The sequence below is a fragment of the Myodes glareolus genome, chromosome 1 (genome assembly GCF_982192425.1).
Source record: "Myodes glareolus chromosome 1, mMyoGla1.1, whole genome shotgun sequence".
Taxonomy (NCBI): Eukaryota; Metazoa; Chordata; class Mammalia; order Rodentia; family Cricetidae; genus Myodes; species Myodes glareolus.
In genome coordinates this window covers 11,028,039-11,047,551 of record NC_142026.1, presented here as the reverse complement: position 1 = coordinate 11,047,551, position 19,513 = coordinate 11,028,039, and the positions used below count along the sequence as shown (strand labels likewise).

The 19,513-nt window shown below is 36.4% G+C and overlaps 1 protein-coding gene across 4 annotated transcripts in view; it reads left to right on the top strand.

Annotated features, from left to right (window-relative positions):
* Nucleotides 1-19,513, top strand: part of Erbb4 (erb-b2 receptor tyrosine kinase 4) — a 1,041,831-nt gene that overhangs the window by 683,174 nt on the left and 339,144 nt on the right. For all 4 annotated transcript variants that reach the window (XM_085698741.2, XM_085698747.2, XM_085698750.2 and 1 more), the window contains exon 5: nucleotides 18,852-18,917. In XM_085698741.2, the coding sequence (XP_085554867.2) occupies nucleotides 18,852-18,917 (66 nt within the window). The remainder of the gene's footprint in view (nucleotides 1-18,851; nucleotides 18,918-19,513) is intronic.

Genomic DNA, 19,513 nt, shown 5'->3' with positions numbered 1-19,513 from the left:
ATTGAGTTTGTGGAAAGCAACCTTCGTCTTTGCAGCAGTTTGCCTTGTTTATAGTTGGACCCCTTTGCCTATAAGTATAGTTAGATATAACCATGGTCTCAATACTGTGTGCTCTGTCTGGTGACAGGAGATGGCCAGTTAGGGCTCTGTCTTGGCTTTTAGAAGCCTGACTTTTCTGATGAGAGACAAAAATGGAGTTGATCCAGATGGGAGGTAAGACAAGGAGGAATTTGAAAGAGAGAGAGTGGAACCAAAATCAGGATATATTATGTGAGAAATGAATCTATTTTCAATAAAATGAAAAAAAGGAGAGAGAAAAATGTGGAAATATGAATAAAATAGTAATTAAAAATTTAAAAATAGTAAAAAGTAAGTTGAAAGTAGAAAAGATGGAGAGGCAGGGAGAGGAGCAGAGAGAAATATAGAGCGCAAAAAAAAGCAAAGAAATTTATTGGAAAAAAATATTGGAGAAATGTCCATTTTCTTGTTAGAGTTTACATATTTCCCTAGTGCTGAGGGGAGAGATGCCATAACGAGACACACTGCTACCCCATTGGAAGTCTAGTTAATCATATATGGCAGATATTCCCTTTGACTCTACAGAATCTTAAAATGTATATATCCAGTCTTCATAAATTCTAGTAAAATTTAAAAGTGAGCTAAAACTAAATGAAATTCAAACTATATTATTATTATTACAATAATAGTAATTAATTAAGGAAGTGAGGTCCTGAATCTGTGAGGCATTTGCCTATACATCCATAAGGAGAGGGTCTCTGCTCAGTGCTCCCTTAGAGTTTTGAGGACATGGTGAAGAGTAAACCCAGGACCTCACTTTCTGGTGACTTCTTGCTTTTAATTATCCACACACATGCATTGTTGACTCTAGAAACAAAATCTTCAGAACATATCCTGTTTTCATCCTAGGTATTGACTTCTTCTCAGTCAACTTTTCTAAGAAACAAACTCTAGACTGACAGCTGTGGAGTCTCCATGGTACTTAACTAGGCCTTCTGCATGTGGGAGACAGTAGTGAAGCTTGGTTTACCTTGGCTTGTGGCAGTGGAACCAGGATCTATCCTTGGTGCCTGAGCTAGCTCAGAGCCCATTCCCTATGGTGGGATGCCATGTTCAGCCCTGATGCAGGAGGGAGGGCCTTGGTCCTGCCTCAACTTAATCTGGCAGGCTTTGTTGACTCCTCATGGGAGGCCTTACCCTTTGGGAAGAGTGGATCAGGGAATGGACTGGGAAGCGGGAGCAGGAGTTGGGGTGGGAGGGAGAACTGTGGTTGAAATGCAAAATAAAATTTAAAAAACTAAATAAATATATTAAAGACAAACAGTCTATAAAATTAAAGAACTCTAATTTCTGAATTTCAGAAAGGGGTAATTTATTTCTCAGCAGTACTAAACTTCACATCTTGGGGACAGAATAGACAAATTTGATCTTCATAACATAGTAGAGACCTTTCTTAGCTCATCTGAAAGTCTCATCGACTCAATAAATGCTATTTATTATAAATAGTTATATATGTATGAGCACGTAAAATATAAAATATCTAAATTTCTTTAAAATTTTCCAATTTTGTGGAGTACAGACTTTTAAAGTATTTCCTTATAATTATCTGGATTTCTTGAGTGTCTGTTGTTATGTCCCACTTCTCATTTCTGATTTTAATTTGTATATTCCATCTGTGTCCTTCCATTGGTTTGAGGTTTGTCTACTGTGGTGATTTTCCCAAAGACCCTACTGCTTTATTGCATCTTTGTATTTTTCACTTTGGTTATATTTTAGTGATTTAAGTACTCAGTTTGATTATTATTATTCATGTTTTCTACTCCTCTTGGGTATGCTTATTTCTTTTTTTCTAGAGCTTTCAGCTGGACTGTGAAGTTGTTAATATAAAATTACTCCGGTTTTTTTTAAATGCTAAGTGCTTAGTGCTATGAACTTTCCTCAGTGTATTCCATAAGTTTGGGTATCCTGTATGTTCATTTTCATCGAATTCCAACATTCTTTGTTTCTATTTTGATTCATTGTTCATTCAGTAAAAGTCTGTTCAGTTTCCATGAGTCTGTAAACTTTCTGTTATTGTTGATATCAAACTTTAGTCTGTGGTGGCAGGATGTGAGATAGCAAATTATTTCAATTTTTTTGTGTCTGTAGAGACTTGCTTTTGGTCTGAATAAGTGGCCAATTTTGGAGAAATTTCCATGAGATGCTGAGAAGAAGGTGTATTTCTTTTGTGTTTGGGTAAAATGTGAAGTCTGTCTTCAAATGGACAATGGATACTATAAGTTAATTTTCATGCTTTCTGCTTTCACTGACTGAAGTCAGCATTTACTAATTATTAATATTCATATTAGGCCCCTAACAAATCCCTTGTAGAAATGAGAATGCATCTGAAATGTTCTGGAATATCTGTTAGGTCCATTTGGTTTATAACATCTGTTAACTTCAGTATTTCTCAGTTTCATTTTTGTCTGTTTAGTTTTTGTGTGGGTGACCAGGTCATTGGTGAGAACTAGGTATTAAAATCTCCACTATTTCGTGTGAAAGTCAATATGTGATTTAAATTAGTAGTGTGAGTTTAAGAAAAAAGAGAGCAAAGCCTATTTAGAATTTACTGACAAATACTCTCCTGTCTTCTTTACATTTCGAAACAAGCTCAATATTTTTATTTTCCCTCAATAATGAACATAAATATGTCATTCTGATTTCAAATTTCCTTTGTTAATTTGAAGGTAGACTTATGTAGCACTGGCTTACCCGAAGATTCCTATCCTGGAACCTGATTAGGAAGCCCTATTGTAGAGCATACACAGAAGGATATATATTGACTGGAACTCGGTATTTACTTTCCCTTAATATTGAACATACAATATTATAGTAAATTAGTTTTTTTCATTTAAATTTTTTGAAATAAGATCTCATAGACCAAGTTAATCTGAAACTTGTGATTCTTCTGCCTAGGAGAATACCTTCATTGCTTTTTAAATTTTGAATTTCAAATATTTTACAATAACAAAATATTACACAAGTAATATCAGGTGAATTAATTACTAGTTAGATATCTTTCATAATATTCCACTCTTGTTTATTTTATATCCTCACAGAAAACTGATTTGTTCTTATTTTTGAGACTGTCTCAAGGATGCTAAGCTGGGAGCAATAAAGACTACAACCAGAAATAATAGGTTAATAAAAACAGTAAAATTTCTCACACAAATAACAACAGGCAGCTGATTCAAACTGTGAGTAGGAGATGTGGTCTTTCCCAGAGAAGAGCCACTGATTGGTTGTCCATTACCAAAAAGTCAGACATTAAAACATACATGCAAGTAGTTACATGAACTCAACAGGTTATATTTAAAAATATGTATGTATATGTAAATGCATGCACACAAGCACTAACAATGAAAAGAGAGTCTGTGTATTTGAAGGAGAGCAGGGAACGGTGTGTGTGAAAGTTTGAAAGAAGGAAAAGGAAAGGGGAAATGGTGTGATTAAATTGCAATCGCAACAAAAATGCTGAATTTATATAAAGTATAAGACTCACCGTGATTGGATAAAGAACACATTTTGATTCAAACTAGTTATTTATGAAGAAAAATATTTATCAAGTGCCACAAAGTTGATTTTCTTTTAAAAGAAGCACGGTTTGCAGATAACACCTATTTTAACACCTATTTTGTGTTTTCAAGCAACAGTGTGAATTGGACGGCAGCTAAATGAACTCTAGCCAGTATTATCCCAGTGTATCCTTTCTGATATGTTTTGTGTGGGAAACAACCACATCTGTCCTGTACTGCAGCTGCAGATTTCTGTACTGTCACAGATTCCATTACTGTGTGCATGTCTATCTTTGTCAAGTGGACAGTGACTTCAAGGAACTCATTTTCACAATGGAGTAGTAGTTCCAGGTTTTTCTGTCCCGTCTCCATTTCTTCTAATCTTAATATTTTAATAAAGCTCGTAACAAAGAAAGCTGCTTACATATAACAAGAAGCTTTTAGGAGAGATGTTCAAGTTATTCCCTTTTAGTGACTTTGAAAGTTAATATGTGTGCCTTTCCTCTCCTATTTGGCTCTCTCTAAACCACTTTTGTCCCAATATTTTCCACAGAGGTTGTGGGGAAACTGCTGTCTGCCTCACAGAGCAGACACAGGGGCTGTCCTGTCTCTACAGGGACCAGGGTAAAGCTGAATAAAAACGGTCAAGCTGCTGACCTGCTAACAGAGCTTTTGAACCAAGATTGCTATTAGTAGCTCTATGCAGCTCTTATTTAATTCTTCTGCCTGGCAAGAACAAATTATGTTCTATTTAGGGGTGATTCTTTTGCCAATTGTAGGTGCTCTTTTTATGTAGAGAAGAAAAAAGTGGAGAGGAAATTATGCAGTGACATTTCTCTTAAAGTTCTATTTAAAATACAAGTAAAAGAAATATATAAAAGAAATAACAGGCATGGATAAAAATGCACAAAAGAAAGGCCATTTTAAAACTAGGTCCTCCTATCTGCCACTCTTATTCCCCTACTTTGCACGCTTTATTAAACAAAGATTTTAATTTAACATTTTTTCAGAAATATTTTCTATAGAATTAATTCAAATTAATTGAAGCATATATCCCTTCAGTTGTAAGAAGTAGAATACAGCATTAAATTAGGCAACTAATTTGCATGTCAGCATTTGCTTTCCTGAGTAAAGAAACTGACTTTACAAGGCAAACTGCTTCAATAAATGTAAATGGTTTTAAAACCAGACAGCTCTGATACCCAGAATTTCTCAATGTCTTTAAATCTCACATATCACATTAGAAATACTGCAATTTATTTGTAATAGAACAAACATTATCTGAAGTCTGTATGGTCGTTGGCAATGGAATCTGCCTCGTTTTTCATTCAGTAGGAAATATTAATATTTATTGATATCATTCAGTTTTAGATATTTTGATGAAAAAGAAAATTACTTAAGTACCACAACATTGTATAATAAAATGTACATGCATTATTGGGATTGATAGTGTTGTGGACAAGGACACATTTCTAATGCGCTGACAGTCACATATGACATGTCTGTGCCTGTCCCTTTCATCTCTTTCATCATGTACATCACAGATTTACACAAATGTCCCCAGCCATCTTCTTCTAAGTCCAGATAAGCTACCTCTTAAGTGACTTTGAATCATCATCTCACTTAACAACCTTACCTGACGATTGGCTTTGTTGCCTCTTAAAACCCATTCAGTGTTAATATTTGTACTAATCTCATCATAAGCCAGGCATTATTTGAGATAAAGTTTGTCTATGTATTTTTCAATATCTTCAGGGTACCCTTTCCTCTTTAACATAAAGAGTGGTTCTCTTCTTGGCAGTAACACTAATTAGAAACTTGAATGAGCTGTCTTGAATGAGTGTTTGGACCTTGGAGCATATAAACCCTGGGTTGAATCCCAAACATACCCCTTCATGTATGATAAAAATTATTAATCTTCCAAGTATCATCATTCCAATCAGCAGTAGTGTGTTCCTTTGAAGGTTTGCATGAGAAATACAATACCTAGAGCCATGTTTTCTCTTTCCAGATGAAATTAAAGTGCATCTAAGCTGTGATTTATATTTTCACATATTAGCTGGTGGTGATTTTAATATTATTTTTCAAATATTACAAAATCAAAGTTTCCTTTTAAAAAATTAAAAACCTGTAGTTTAATTACTATAATTTGGTTTATGTTTGTTTTAAATAGTATATAATGGAATATTGTAAGTGTATAGACAGTTGCTTGAAAAACCATTTGCCTCTTTTTTTCTATAAATAATAATAGAATTTCCAGGTCTTTCTAATACCAGAGTGCTATGAAACCCTGCTGAAGTAGCTTTGTTGATAGAATCAGATTTTAATGCATTATCAATCCATTATTCTTAAATTTCATATCTATATGAACTTTTATATATGAACTTTAAAACATGAAGTGATAAAAAGTTCTACACCAAGACATTTTATGCTCATTACTATTAGATGGCTCCTGGTTCACTTTCTTTTAACTGCCATCAGTTTTAAAATCACATTTTCATCCCACAGGTTTGAAGTAGCTGTTTAGAAATGGTGTCTTTACTAACGATGGGCTGTTTGTGCTTTAAATGTAAGAACACACACACACATACACACACACACACACGCATATATATTCACTATACATATATATATATAGTGAATGAGAGTGAGAGACACTCTCATTCTGCAAAGATAGAAAGACAGAGAGTTGCACACATATAAAACACACACACACATACACATACACATACACATACACATACACATACACATACACATACACATACACAGAACACACAGTCTCTTAACAGCTAAGTCTTGGAGGGTGATGGAAAATGGGAGGAAAATGCTATTCGGGGTCTGACAGTTGTACTCAGAAGGGCTTGTTTAATATAGTGCTATGGAACCACCTAATCTGTTCCAATTTACTACCCATTTTTCTTTGTTATCTGTCTCACGGATGTCTCATCTCCCCAACTGACTGCTACAGGCTAGCAATCTGTAACAGAAACTCGGTCTCAATCTCAGAGATAATAAAAAAGGGAGGCTACAAGATTAATGACCCACATCATAATTATAAAGCCCCAAACCACAGGCTTTATAAGGCATTTCAGAATTGAAATCTTTAGGGTTGAAGCCGTGTGAGTGCTGTGGTGTGAAAATATCACCCTCTCAGTCAGGCAGTGCTGGTTTATTCCATTTGAGAAGCCCATCGCTCTTTTAGCAGCGAAAGAAGTGGTAGTGAGGAAATGGTTTCTTCCCTTAAGGAACTTATAATAATAATTTTGTACATCTCAGTTTTCCCATGATAATATCCAGTTCTTAGTAACCTACAGAATTAATATCTGGTCCTGGTCTTAGAGCCAGATGTAAGTAGAGGCTGCTGAAGGGCGTCTCACAGCTGTCTCATGGGTACCTCTCATTGTCCATGTTAATGGAAAACCAGCCCATATTGATCCTCAAGAACGTCTACTCTGTAGGATAAACTATATAAATCTAGGCACTCCCTTCTTTACCTCAAAAGTTTTATATCTAACTGGTATTTTTATCCTATAGGATCCAGTTGTCCTCCCATGTGCCCCAACACACACACATACACACACACACACACACACACACACACACACACACACACAATTACTAAGGTGACACAATATGTATTCATAAAGAATTGAAAATCAACCTGTGGGAAAATAATTCTTACAACATAGAGCAGAAAGAGTTAAAATAACTGGAATTTGCTGAACCCTCAATTGATATGACAGGGGAGTAGGAAACATGACTTTCTTTTTTTTTTTCAGTTCTTCATTTTTTTTCTGTTTTTTTTTCTTTTTTTCCTTTTTAAAAATTAATTTTACCTAATAGCCCCAGTTCTCCCTACCTCCCCTTCTCCTGCTCCCCACCTCCCCACAGCCCTTCCCCTATCCATTCCTCAGAGGAGGTAAGGCCTCGCTTGGGTAGTCAACCAAGTCTGGTATAACAAGTTGAGGCAGGACCAAGTCCCTCTGCCCTAGTCAAAACTGACCAAAGTATGTCACCATAGGAAATGAGCTCCAAAAAGCCAGTTCATGCACCCAAGATAAATCCTGGTCCCACTGCCAGGGGACTCCCCAACATATCAAGCCATGTAACTGTCACCCACTTTTAGAGGACTTAGTTCGATCCTCTGCAGGATTCCCAGATGTCAGTGCCAAGTTTTTGAGCTCCCATTACTGGGGTCCACTGTCTCTGTGGTTTTCTGCATCATAATCTTGACCCCTGTTGTTCATATGATTCCCCCTCCCTGTCTTCAGCTGAACTCCAGGAGCTCAGCCCAGTGCTGGGCTGTGGATCACTGCCTCTGCTTCTATCAGTTACTGGATAAAGATTTTATGATAATAGGGTAGCCACAAATCTGATTACAGGGACAGAGCAATTCAGGCACCCTCTCTACTATTGCTAGAGTCTTAGCTGGAGTCATCCTCGTGGATTTCTGGGAACTTCCCTAGCACCAGTTTTCTCCCTAACCCCACAATGACTCTCTCTACCAAGAAATCTCTTTCATTGCTCTCCCTCTCCTTCTTGGAGGGACAGAAGCATGACTTTATTATAGTGAAAGACAGGAAGAGGGGAAGCTAGTGGTGGAGGTATTGTAAGAGAAAGACTTTTGAGAAAGATCTAACACACGTGGGCATAGGCAGTTTTTGGGATTCCATGTGATGTACTTGGCTGGAATATTGGCTTCAACATAAGATGTGTCAAATGCAACAGTACTCATGTACTGAACATGTGGGAGCTTGTATTTGCTTAGGAATCTCTAAATGCTAACCAGCAACCGAACAAGGACAGGATGGCCTTCGGGTTGAGACCCCACCATCAGTGATATCCAATCCTCTGCAGTCATGTAAATGTTTGTTCCATCTGTGGGTTGTGGTCTCCCTCTCTGGAGGTACTCCTTGATATAGCCTCTGACTCTTTCTATTCTTCAGTGCAAGCATTCTGGAGTCTAAAGGAGGGTGGGGTTCCAGGATCTGTAAGAACTTCCTGGATTTAGAGTATGAGGAAAAGTCTTTCTGAGACTGTGATAGTCACACTTCTCTCATAGTGTGATCAAAGTCTCTACTTATTTTCCAGCTCTGCCAAAGCCCCTATCATACCCCTTTCTTGTACCATGTGACCTTTGTCATACAACTGGTCATTTTCAGACAGTTGTAATTGGTTCTACCTCTTTGCATATTATCTCTACTCTCTCTTCTTTAATTTTCTTTACAATGCTGTGATGTTTTTATACACGGTGTGGTGGTGACTGGAGAAGGGAACGAGTATTGGTGCTTATTGCATGTCAGACATTTAAATATGCTGTTCCCTTCTATCTTGTCTCGCATATGTAAGAAGTGGATAGCACCAACTGTATTACCTTTATTTTTGTTTTTTGTGTGTTTCTTTCTGGAAAATACACTATTATGTAGTTTCTTACTCAAGATTCCAACAACTGTAAATGGTAAGAATTAGAGGCAGACAAATCTGATTCCAATGTTTATATCTTCCACTTTTATCCCACTTAATAATTGCTTGTGTCTTTTTTTCCTTTGTGTTTTACAAGCACTTACTTCCTTAAGTGTTTCATGTGTGAAGAGCAGATGACATTTAGGAGAATAGATGACAAAACTGCAAATTGGTTATATACTCAACAGTATTTTAATTTCCCTAAATATGAAGAAACAGAACAACATAAAGTAGAATCAAAGTAACAGCCAATTAGAAGTTAGAAAATAAGCACCTGTCCACTCAAATTATGATCACATGCTGTGTGTATAACGATTTCATGTGTAATAAAAGATATACCTTTGATTCATGTAAGGTTGTCTTCTACTTTCTAAACTATAGAGTTTAAAATCAAACATTAAAATTTTTTATGTAATTTGGGTAAACTCAAGGCGGTATTTGCTAAACAATCTTTAATGTAAAATAGAGAGGGTAACCAGTATGTAGAAATATTTAAGAAGTTGTGGGGTTGGTGATAGATACTATCAAGAATAGATTATGCAGCATGATGCAAACATCTATGCTTATAAAAGATTGTGAAGTGCAAAGTACAAGAGCAAGCAGAGTAGGAGAGGTTAATTAATCTATGAATTAACATTGTCAATGACAGAGTTATAATAAAAATATTGGCACATCTTATTGATTGTAGACTTTTGTTTGACTTTATATTTATAGTTATATTCATAAAATGTTGATTTAGAAACACAGATGTTGTGATTTCTATAACTCATTTAATGTGATATTGTTAATTTGGGTCCATCATTTTATATACCAAATTCTTTCAATATCTGAATGATTAAGTTTCATTAAAGATTTGTTAACCTCCTAGGCCTTTGCCACTTGCCAACATGAAAAGCATATTTCAACTGTTTAATCCACATCAGTGATTAAAAGGTCAGATATGATAGATGAGTTCAGAGACCTTTGGCACATTTCTGGTGCCAGCACATCAGCCCAAGCCAGCTAGTCCATCAATCGTTTCATCGAGTTCACTGATGTATTTTTGACTCATCAAAAATCCACACAGCTATTCTGGGTTCCTTTTAGGGCCTCCAAGGAAGGAGATGTTGAAAGACATGTCCAAGTCCTTTCTGACATCCAAAGCATCATTTACAAGCTTCAAATCATCTGAAAAATATGACTAAAGATCAGTAATGCTGATTTTAATTAATAATATATACTAATATCTTACATCAAAAGAGCAACAATCTAATAAAGCAAAATAGCTAACTGAATTATGTTACATATAACTGAAGATCTATTCACCCAATCATAAAGGCTTGAGTAAAGACAGCAAGAGGTGCACAAAGAGGACTAAGCCATGATGAAGAGAGTAGAAGATAGGACAATGGAGGCAGGGAAGAGACTATGGAATGCTGTAGGATCTTGACTGCCCTCGTGAGGACCATTGCTTTTATTTTGAAAGGTAGAAGGCCAGCGGTAGTCACGTGTCTTAACTACCTTACTATGTCTATACTGAATAGAGATCATAAGTATGTCAGAATATAAGGTAGGCCAACAATTAAGTTATTTTCTTAATCCAAGTGTAAGACTTTTGAAAAACAGCCTCATAGCAGATTTACCTAATTTGCTGTATCCAGTCTTCCATAAACACTTTGAATTTGTGTCATTGTCATTTCTCTTCAGAATTGGTTTCTGTTTGCAGGGACACTCAAGAGAAATGTAGATGAGCAAAGGGTTTAGTACCTTCAAAGCCTGTGCCATGTTGACTTGATAAAAATTAGATCTTCTATTTGCTATCGTTCTGGAGAGAAATTGCGTGTTGTGGTAGCCACTGATTAGTGGTAATGGAATTGAGTACTCAAAGAAAGAATATATAGAAGAATTGTAGGCTAAATGTGAGTTTTACACTTCTGTTCAAGATTTATTTTCGTCATATGACTATATGTACTATTCAAGATCATTGAATAAATTATATATATATGTATATATATATAATTAAAAAGCTAGTTTATCAAGGTTCATGTTATATATTTCCACTTCAGTTAGGTTAGTACTAAAAATTTAGGTGAATAACTCATGACTTAATTTACTGTGACATGAAATAAACTCTGACTGCACGTGTTTTTAAATTCTTCTCTCATATATTACATCCCAACCATGGGTTCTCCTCTGTCCCCTTCCCTCAGTCTGTCCCCACCACCTGCCTTTTCCCCAAGATTCACTTCTCCCCCATTTCCCATCAGAAAGACAGGCCTCCTAGGGAAATCAACCCATCAACCAAACACCATATAACCAGGCACATACTATCATTTCACAAATAGATAAGGCAACCAAAGAGGAGGAAAAGGGTCCCACAAGCAGGCGAAAGAGTTAGATACAGTCCTGATTCCCACTGTTAGGATTCCCACAAGAACACCAAGCTACTCAACCAAACCAAATATGCAGAGGACCTAGGTAAGACCCCTACGGGCTCACTGCTCTCTGCGAGCTCTTATAAGTCCTGGTCAATTAATTCTGTGGGCTGTGCTCTTTTTTTATAACATTTTTTTAAAATTAATTCTTTGATCCTTAGGGAATTTTACATCATATATCCCATTCCAACTTATTCACCTATTCCTTCATATCATTCCTTTCCTCACTCCGCTGCATCCCCTGCCTAAAGAACCCCCCGAAAACTTGTTAAAAACAAAAGAAACAAACAACAAAAATCACCTGTTCCACCATCTTTCCAACACATCTTCATTCATCCTAGTTGTGTTGGGTGCTACGGTGTGTAACACAGCCAGCATGACCCACATATCCTTGTTTGCAATAAGTCACTGATCTGGTTCAAGGCTTGCAGCACCATCATCACTGGACTCTCACCATTGTCACTGAACCCCCACCAGTACTCCTCTCCTCTCAGATATCTTGCTATTGTCCTCAACCATCGAGATCCTGACCTTATTCTTATGGTGTCCCTGACACCTGAGGTTCCTTGGATTCTTCCTCCTCCTCCTTCCTAGGACTCCCAGATCTCTGCCTAATGTTTGCCTGGGAGATTCTGCACCTGCTCTCAGAAGTTTCTGGATAAAATCTCTCTGGTGTCTTTGATGACAATTCTGCTAGTCTCCCATCCCAGAACACTCTGCACGCATGATAAACTGAAAGTCGAAGATTTTTGTGACTGGGTTGGCATTGCAGTTCCTCCTCTTCAGGTCTGACCTGATTATAGATGATAGCAAGTTTTGTACTGTATATCTCTTTAAATCTTGTATCTTTCTCCCTTCTACTAAGTAGAAATAGCTATCTATCATATTTCAACTACATGGATGTATGAAAGTCAAAATTGCTATTTAATAATTAACTTTCAAATTAAGAGACAAGATAGGAACTGAAAGGAGAAATTTAATTTCAAAATTAAATGGCTGATCAAAGAGCAGAGAATGAGTACATAAATGTCTGTGGAATACTCAGCCATATATATGGTCTGCATACACTTCCCTTCCCTGCCAAGGCACAAGTAGCCTCATGACAGTGAGATTAGAAACAGTGCAATAGCCACACATCAGGAAGGATCAGGATAGTCACAGTTGAGGGAGGACCAGGAGATCTACAGTTGAGAGAGGGCCATGAAAGTCACAGTTGAGGGAGGATCAGGAGAGTCACAGTTGAGGGAGGATCATGAGAGTCACAGTTGAGGGAGGACCAGGAGAACCACAGGTTGTGGAGGACCAGTAGAGCCACAGGTCAGGGAAGACCAGGAGAGCTACAGGTCAGAGAGGACCAGGATGTATCTGTATCTTCTGCATATGGCAGAACCCTGTACTTATGAACTCAGAGCAGTTGTGGTTATTTTCAGAAGACCTGTGTAAGATCAAATCAGTCAATATTTGAGCATGGAGTGAGAGTGACTCACCGGTCCCCAGCCCTAGCTAAGAACCTGTTAATAGTTTATGCCTTTAGTAGAGGGAGAGTGAGTTTTCTTTAAGGCCATGACCCCTGAGGGATCTACCATGTCCAATGTGGAGTCCTATACCTATGAGTATGTGGGAAACAAAGTTGGGCTCAGTAAATTATATAAAAAGGAAAAATAGAGGCATTGGAAGGAGATGAGTGCAGAATCTGGAGAATATATAGAGAAGAGTAGTATGTGAATATAATCAAAATACATATAATTCATGCAAAAATTTCCTAAGTAATTAATAAAACTAAAAGAAAAAAATAGTCAATTTTCATATCAAAAAGTGTTGGAATAAATAGTATGTGACTGAGAGCTCAGAGATGAGAAAATCTGAAGTATCCATGTCTCAGAAAATGGAGCAACCCCAAATAACAACATTGTAATTAATTCCTCCAAGTGTGTTATTCACTGAAATCACATTGTGGCTTTTTACTACACAGTAGGACCTCCTTATCATCTAGATTTGAGAAGATATGTAATTTTTACTGCTATATGGAAAAAATAAAACATGATAGAAATATCCCATAAATCAGAAAGTCAACACAAGAACATAAGACGACTGTTAGATTTTTTTTTTACAATGTCTAAAGCTGAAGGATTAGCTGAAGGATTACATCTGGCTATATTTAAAACAAGAGTGTTACTCAAAATGAAGGCCAAGATGTTAAAAGAGTGTGGAAATATGGGCCCCATCTGAAGCTTATATCCTACCCTCTGTGCCTCTGGAACAGTAATACATGACTCTCTAGTATTGCATTGCAAAAATATGGATTTCAGTTCCTCACCCCAGAGTGAAATAAATGCCTTATACAAAACTGCTAAGGGTCAACCTTAATTTTATGAAACTTTAGCCAAAAACACATTTATCATTCGCACATGAAAACTATATCACTTCAATGTCTCCAAGACTTGAGCCAAATCTGTAAGACCCAGGCTAAGTCAAGTACAGGTAATTAGAAGGCAGCTATGGACATAATGCAAACTCACACCATAGCTCTGTCCTTCATGGAAATTCATCTCGGTATTCCTTACATCATGGTCCCAGAAAGATGGGTTCATCAAGGACTCTGAGTAATGATTTAGGTCAATTCTTGAGTACAAACATTCCCTTCCTTTCCCTTCTGCACTGAACAAATTAGGCATTCAAATCTAACTAAAAAAGCCCATTCTCTCAGTGTTCTCAAATCCCCCCTATCATACATATCCTATTGATAACAAATACTGATGTTATGTGCCTATTTCTCTGCTAGGTTCATAGATGTTGAAATATCCTAGAAGGCAAGTAATTGACTTACTTCTCCTTACCCACATTAATAATAGAGACCGGTTCAACACAGACTTTCAATTAATGGTCTTTTCCCATACTTTGAATTATACAGTTTTCTCTCACATTTTTTTTTCCTCAGTAAATGTCTTTTTACAAGGTCAAGACTTCCAGTTTTCTAAAGGAATGGAGGAAACTCCAAAGATGTGCCTGTATTGCCTTCAGTTTGAGACAGTTTGAGGATGTAATCCTTTATGACTGCCAGTGGCTTCATATTTTGTGACTCTTCAACTATCTAGCCATATTACTGGCAGAGAACATTATGGGGTAGATATTGAATTCTGTCTCTCCTGCCAGGCATTTGCACAACAGGCAAAACTTGTAGCATGAATTTATGACTCTTAAAATTTAAAAGCTGTTCAAGGACTCTAGTTCCTTAAAAGAACATATGAAAGGTACATTTTTAGTAACATATTCTGGACCAACATAAAAGATGAAAGCCTTTAGTTACATTTGCTAACTTTCATGATAAATCATGCATTGTCAACGCAGAAGGATTGTGTGTGAATTAAAACAATGTTGGTGTGGGATAGCCAGCACTCACTGTAAGACATCAGTACATAGTGAATAAATAGAAGCATTTGTTTTGATTTGTATGTCGTGTGTTTGGTTGACTGAAATGACAGAAGGTATTAAATATCTGCTTTCACTAAAAACATCAGATTTCTCTGTGTGGGGGGGTTGAGGGGTGGTTGTGAATGTATGTGTGTGAATGTGTGTGTGTGTGTATGAAAGAATGATATATTGTCATGTACAACTCTAGAAGAATAATGACAATCTACAATAAACATATATCAGTGCCTTGTTCTGCCACCAGCGGAGAATCTTACTCCTGCAGCATATGGAAACAAATACAGAGACATACAGTCTAAAAAGAGATGTCTTGATCAAATCCCTCCCCTCAGAGTTCAGGAAAGCCAAGCCCACAAAGAGGAGGCAGAAAGAGTGTAAGCCCTGGAGGCGTATGGAGGACACCAAGCAAGGTCCTGTAAATCAATAGGATCAACACAGATATGAATTCCCAGAGACTTGGGGCAGCATGCATGGGAAATGCACAGGTCTGCACCAGATGGGGTCCGAGCACTGAAAGGAGAAGTGAGCATATTCCCCCATCCGTAACCCAGGGCAAACTCCATGATAAACCACTCACAAATGAAAATTTAGTTTCTTACAAGGAAGTCTCACTGGGAAAACAAACTACTCTAGGGTAAGCAGGGTCCCCAGCAGTAGATGGCCAGCAGAAAGTGTAGTCACTGACATCTCTGGAGGTTTCTTGTTTTAGAATGAGGTGTCAGGGCTTTTTCTTTTTTAAATCTTATTTTTAACATTAATTTTAATTTATTTATATTTTCTCTGTTTTTAACTTACAGATCCTTTGTGTGTGCATGTATATATAACATAATATAAAAATATAATATATAACTGGCTCCAATTTAATATTTTTAAGGGATTCCAGAATGAGAACAAATGGGTCTTTTCATCTACATCATTTCTTGTGTCTTCTCTTGGGCTGTTTTCCTGCTTTGTGTTTGTTTTGTTCCATTTCGATCTGTTAGTTTTATTTGTTTTGTGTTTTATTATGGTCTGTTATATTTTATTATTTTCTCTTAGAAGTCTGTTTGTTTTATAATAGAAGACAGATAGCAGATGGACCTAGTAGGAATGAGAGATGGGGAGGAGCTGGGAATGGTAGAGGGAAAGGATACCATAATCAGGATGTATTATATGAGGGGAAAAAAATCTACTTTCAGTAAAAGGAAGAAATACAAATACAAATAAACACATGTTTGAGAAAGCCTATTTTGAAATGATCTTGCCTCTATTCATGATGGAATTATTAGGAAGTATAATAAAAGCATATGAAGGCGTGAGTCACAAACAATCCCACACCAGTTTGAAATTATGATTAATAGACTGGTTATTTATTCAAAGGGGAAAAAAACTTACAGATTACCGTCCCAGACAACAGCCCCTCTGCACGAACAGGAAAGGAGTCTAGGAGCTGGAAGCAGAGCCAAAAGCCAGAGAGAGAGTGGAGGACAGCCGCTGCTTTTTTAAAGACAGAGAGAGATAACGCCCCAATGGGCTGGTATCTCAGCGGCAATTGGCTGAAGGAACGGAAGGAGCTCCCGCAGCAAGCATATGTAACGAAAAATGTGTGTGTGCATTTATCGCTCTTAGTTTCTTTTTTTGTTTGTTAGTGTGTTCACAAGGTAAAAAAAAAAAAAATGACTTCCAGGTGGTGGTGGTGACCCATGCCTTTAATCCCAGTACTCAGGAGACTGAGGCAGGTGGATCTCTGTATTTCAAGGTTAACCTTGTCTGCAAGAGCTAGTTCCAGGACAGCAAGGACTGTAACACAGAGGAACATTGTCTCAATAAAATAAAATAAAATAAAATAAAAACAAAAAAAGAAAAAATTGAAGATGATCAAATGAAATTTCACAGACATTTCACAATGACAGGGATGCAGCCAAGATTAAATCATTTAATTGTTTGTGTGTATACTATATAACATGTTACCTAGTAGTTGGACCTTGTCCAGATTGCATGTTTAGAAGATGAAAATCAGTTTTCACTTCAAATTTCACTTTTAGAATTTAAATGTATTTTGAACATATGATGTGAATAAGCAATACCCATGTTTATATGTGTAATACAGTGAACTTGGGAATAATCTTAGGATAGTAACCGAAGCTTTAAAACATAATTTTCAATTCAACCAAAAGGGAATAGAATATCAAAATGGTTACTATGGATACTGATTATGATTGACTGTCTTTTTTCTATTATTCTTTGATTCTTATAATTTAAATAAGTTGCATTCAGGCTATGAAGAGTAAAGTTAAGTATTTTATTATTCCTAAACAATAAAATAAGTCATATATTAAATGTAAGATAAATGTCTACTCTAGATACCTCAATTAACTGACCACTTAAACAATTGATATAAAAGATTTTTGTGAATCCACAAAAACAGTTTATCTAGTTTCACATAAAAAGTTTTATCCTCAAGAAAGTTTTCACAGCTTCTCATTTCGACGCACAGTCCTTTCTAATTTCCGCTGGTCTAAATGACATTTATTTAGATTTATTAATTTGATACAAAAGAGCTCCCATAAGGTTTTAATAATAATTATAATTATCACTGATTAAAATTGCATTGTTTGGTCCAGATGGAGTTCTTTTCCTGTCAGCTAGAATGAGCTTGTATTGTGTGGTTATAATATGTTTAGATCCAAACAGGCAGATGGCAGAGTGGTAGGATCGTGTATGCTCCTTATCAGTAGCAGTACCCCACCAATGCTGGCTTTAAATAAACTGTGTTCCAAAATGATCCCCATACTTTTCCAAAGATAACAGGATTTGGGAGTCTAAATATCACTGAGTTTGGGCATGGTTTTCTTCACTCCTAAAGAGAGACTCTCAGGTAGTCTAAGGTTCAGTCAGAACAACTATCAGTCCAGTCGCGTTTATCCTTGAGCGTGTCGGTCTTCACAGGTTCTCTCAGGCACTTTCATTAGAGAGAGAGCTTCTGAGTATCAAGAGTTCTCAGTTAAGTATTTAAAAACTGACTCAAGGGAAGGCAGTAACATTTGGTGTGAAGATTTAATATCTTCACAATGTAGTTATCTTGGTTAAGCATGCTGAATTTATAAGAGGTAGAAAATGAAAGAAGTTCTTAATAAGAAACTTTCTATAGATAGGTTTTAGTCTTTAATAGCTTTTCATGTACACTCAATTCTAAAGAGAAGTCAGCGGATCTCTGAAATTTTGAGTGAAATTCAGAAACAAGTTTCAAGGATAGTTCACACACACGGTTTCCTCCAGTTAATGGGCTTAGTACCAAGTTCTCCTGGGAATTTCTCCGTGGGACAGCTATACCCTATAGAGAAGAAACCCACAGATACCACAGATATAAACTTTCTTCTTAGGAATTAAAGGATACCATTTGAACATTCAAATAACAACAACAAATTTTTAGACCTACGTCTTAAACAACTGGCGTTAAGCTTCCCTAAATGTTTCTTTTCTTTTCTTTTTTTTCTTTCTTTCTTTTTTTTTTTTTTGGTGCTTGATTTACCTCTTAGTCTGATGATTTATACTGTGATTGACTAATACATTCTTGTAATACATTCTTCCTTTGAGTTATTACCCCTTAATTCTTAATATCGGTTGCTATCATTAAGCTGTATGCTTTGGAAACTATATTAAGTAGCACAGATCTAGGAAATATGAATTCCAATAGTCAAAATGAAAGAATATAGCTACTTGCTTCTGTGTGAAGAAATATTAACAAATAGACTTGCTCCCTTTTCATGTGAAATGTAGGACAATTTCACATATTAGGCCATTGTGCTTCTATTATTCCTACAAAGAACATTCAGATTTTGGTAAATAAGTAAACATATTTTAGGAATGTGTCTCAATTATAGCATGACTTAAAATCCCCAGTTAGAAACAAGAGCATTTCATTAAGAAGGTACAAGGATGCAAAGCTATAGTAAACACAGTCTTTCTCCTTCTTTTTCCTTTTCTGCAGGTGGAAGATGCCATAAGTCCTGCACTGGACGATGCTGGGGACCCACAGAAACACACTGCCAGACCTGTAAGTGTTCTGCAGGGAAGAGTAGAAAATTTGAAATTGTTGATGATTTAGTAATGGAATATTCTCACAATTTTAATCACCTGCAATGTGAAATAAGCTTAATTTGTTTCCATCCAAAATAACCTTTCAAATGAAACAATACACACTTGCTTCTCATATGCCCTTGCAGTTTCTTGGCTAATGACCTCCTTAGCATGTTTGTCTTGACATTATCTCTGACTTTAAAATTGGGAGATCCATAAACACAAAAAGTTATAGCAATTCAATTTCAAGTAAGCTGGTGTTTTATTAAGTTTCCCAAGTACTAATATTGTCATTCATGGATTTTAAAAAGAAAAATATACGAAGTACCATGAGCCTGTTTTTTTTTAATAGACACTGAGTACAACATGTATATGCAAACTGCATAGATAATGGGTTTATAATCATAACTGTTAACAAATCTTACGCTTAGTTTATGGTTCCATTTAAGTTTTATTTTAGTTATGTGGGGAGGTGTGTGGACATCATTGTACACAGAAGTTTCTTGGCAGATTAACTAATATGAGCATTATACTGTAATCATTGATAAAGGACAGGGCTGGGGGATAAACTCT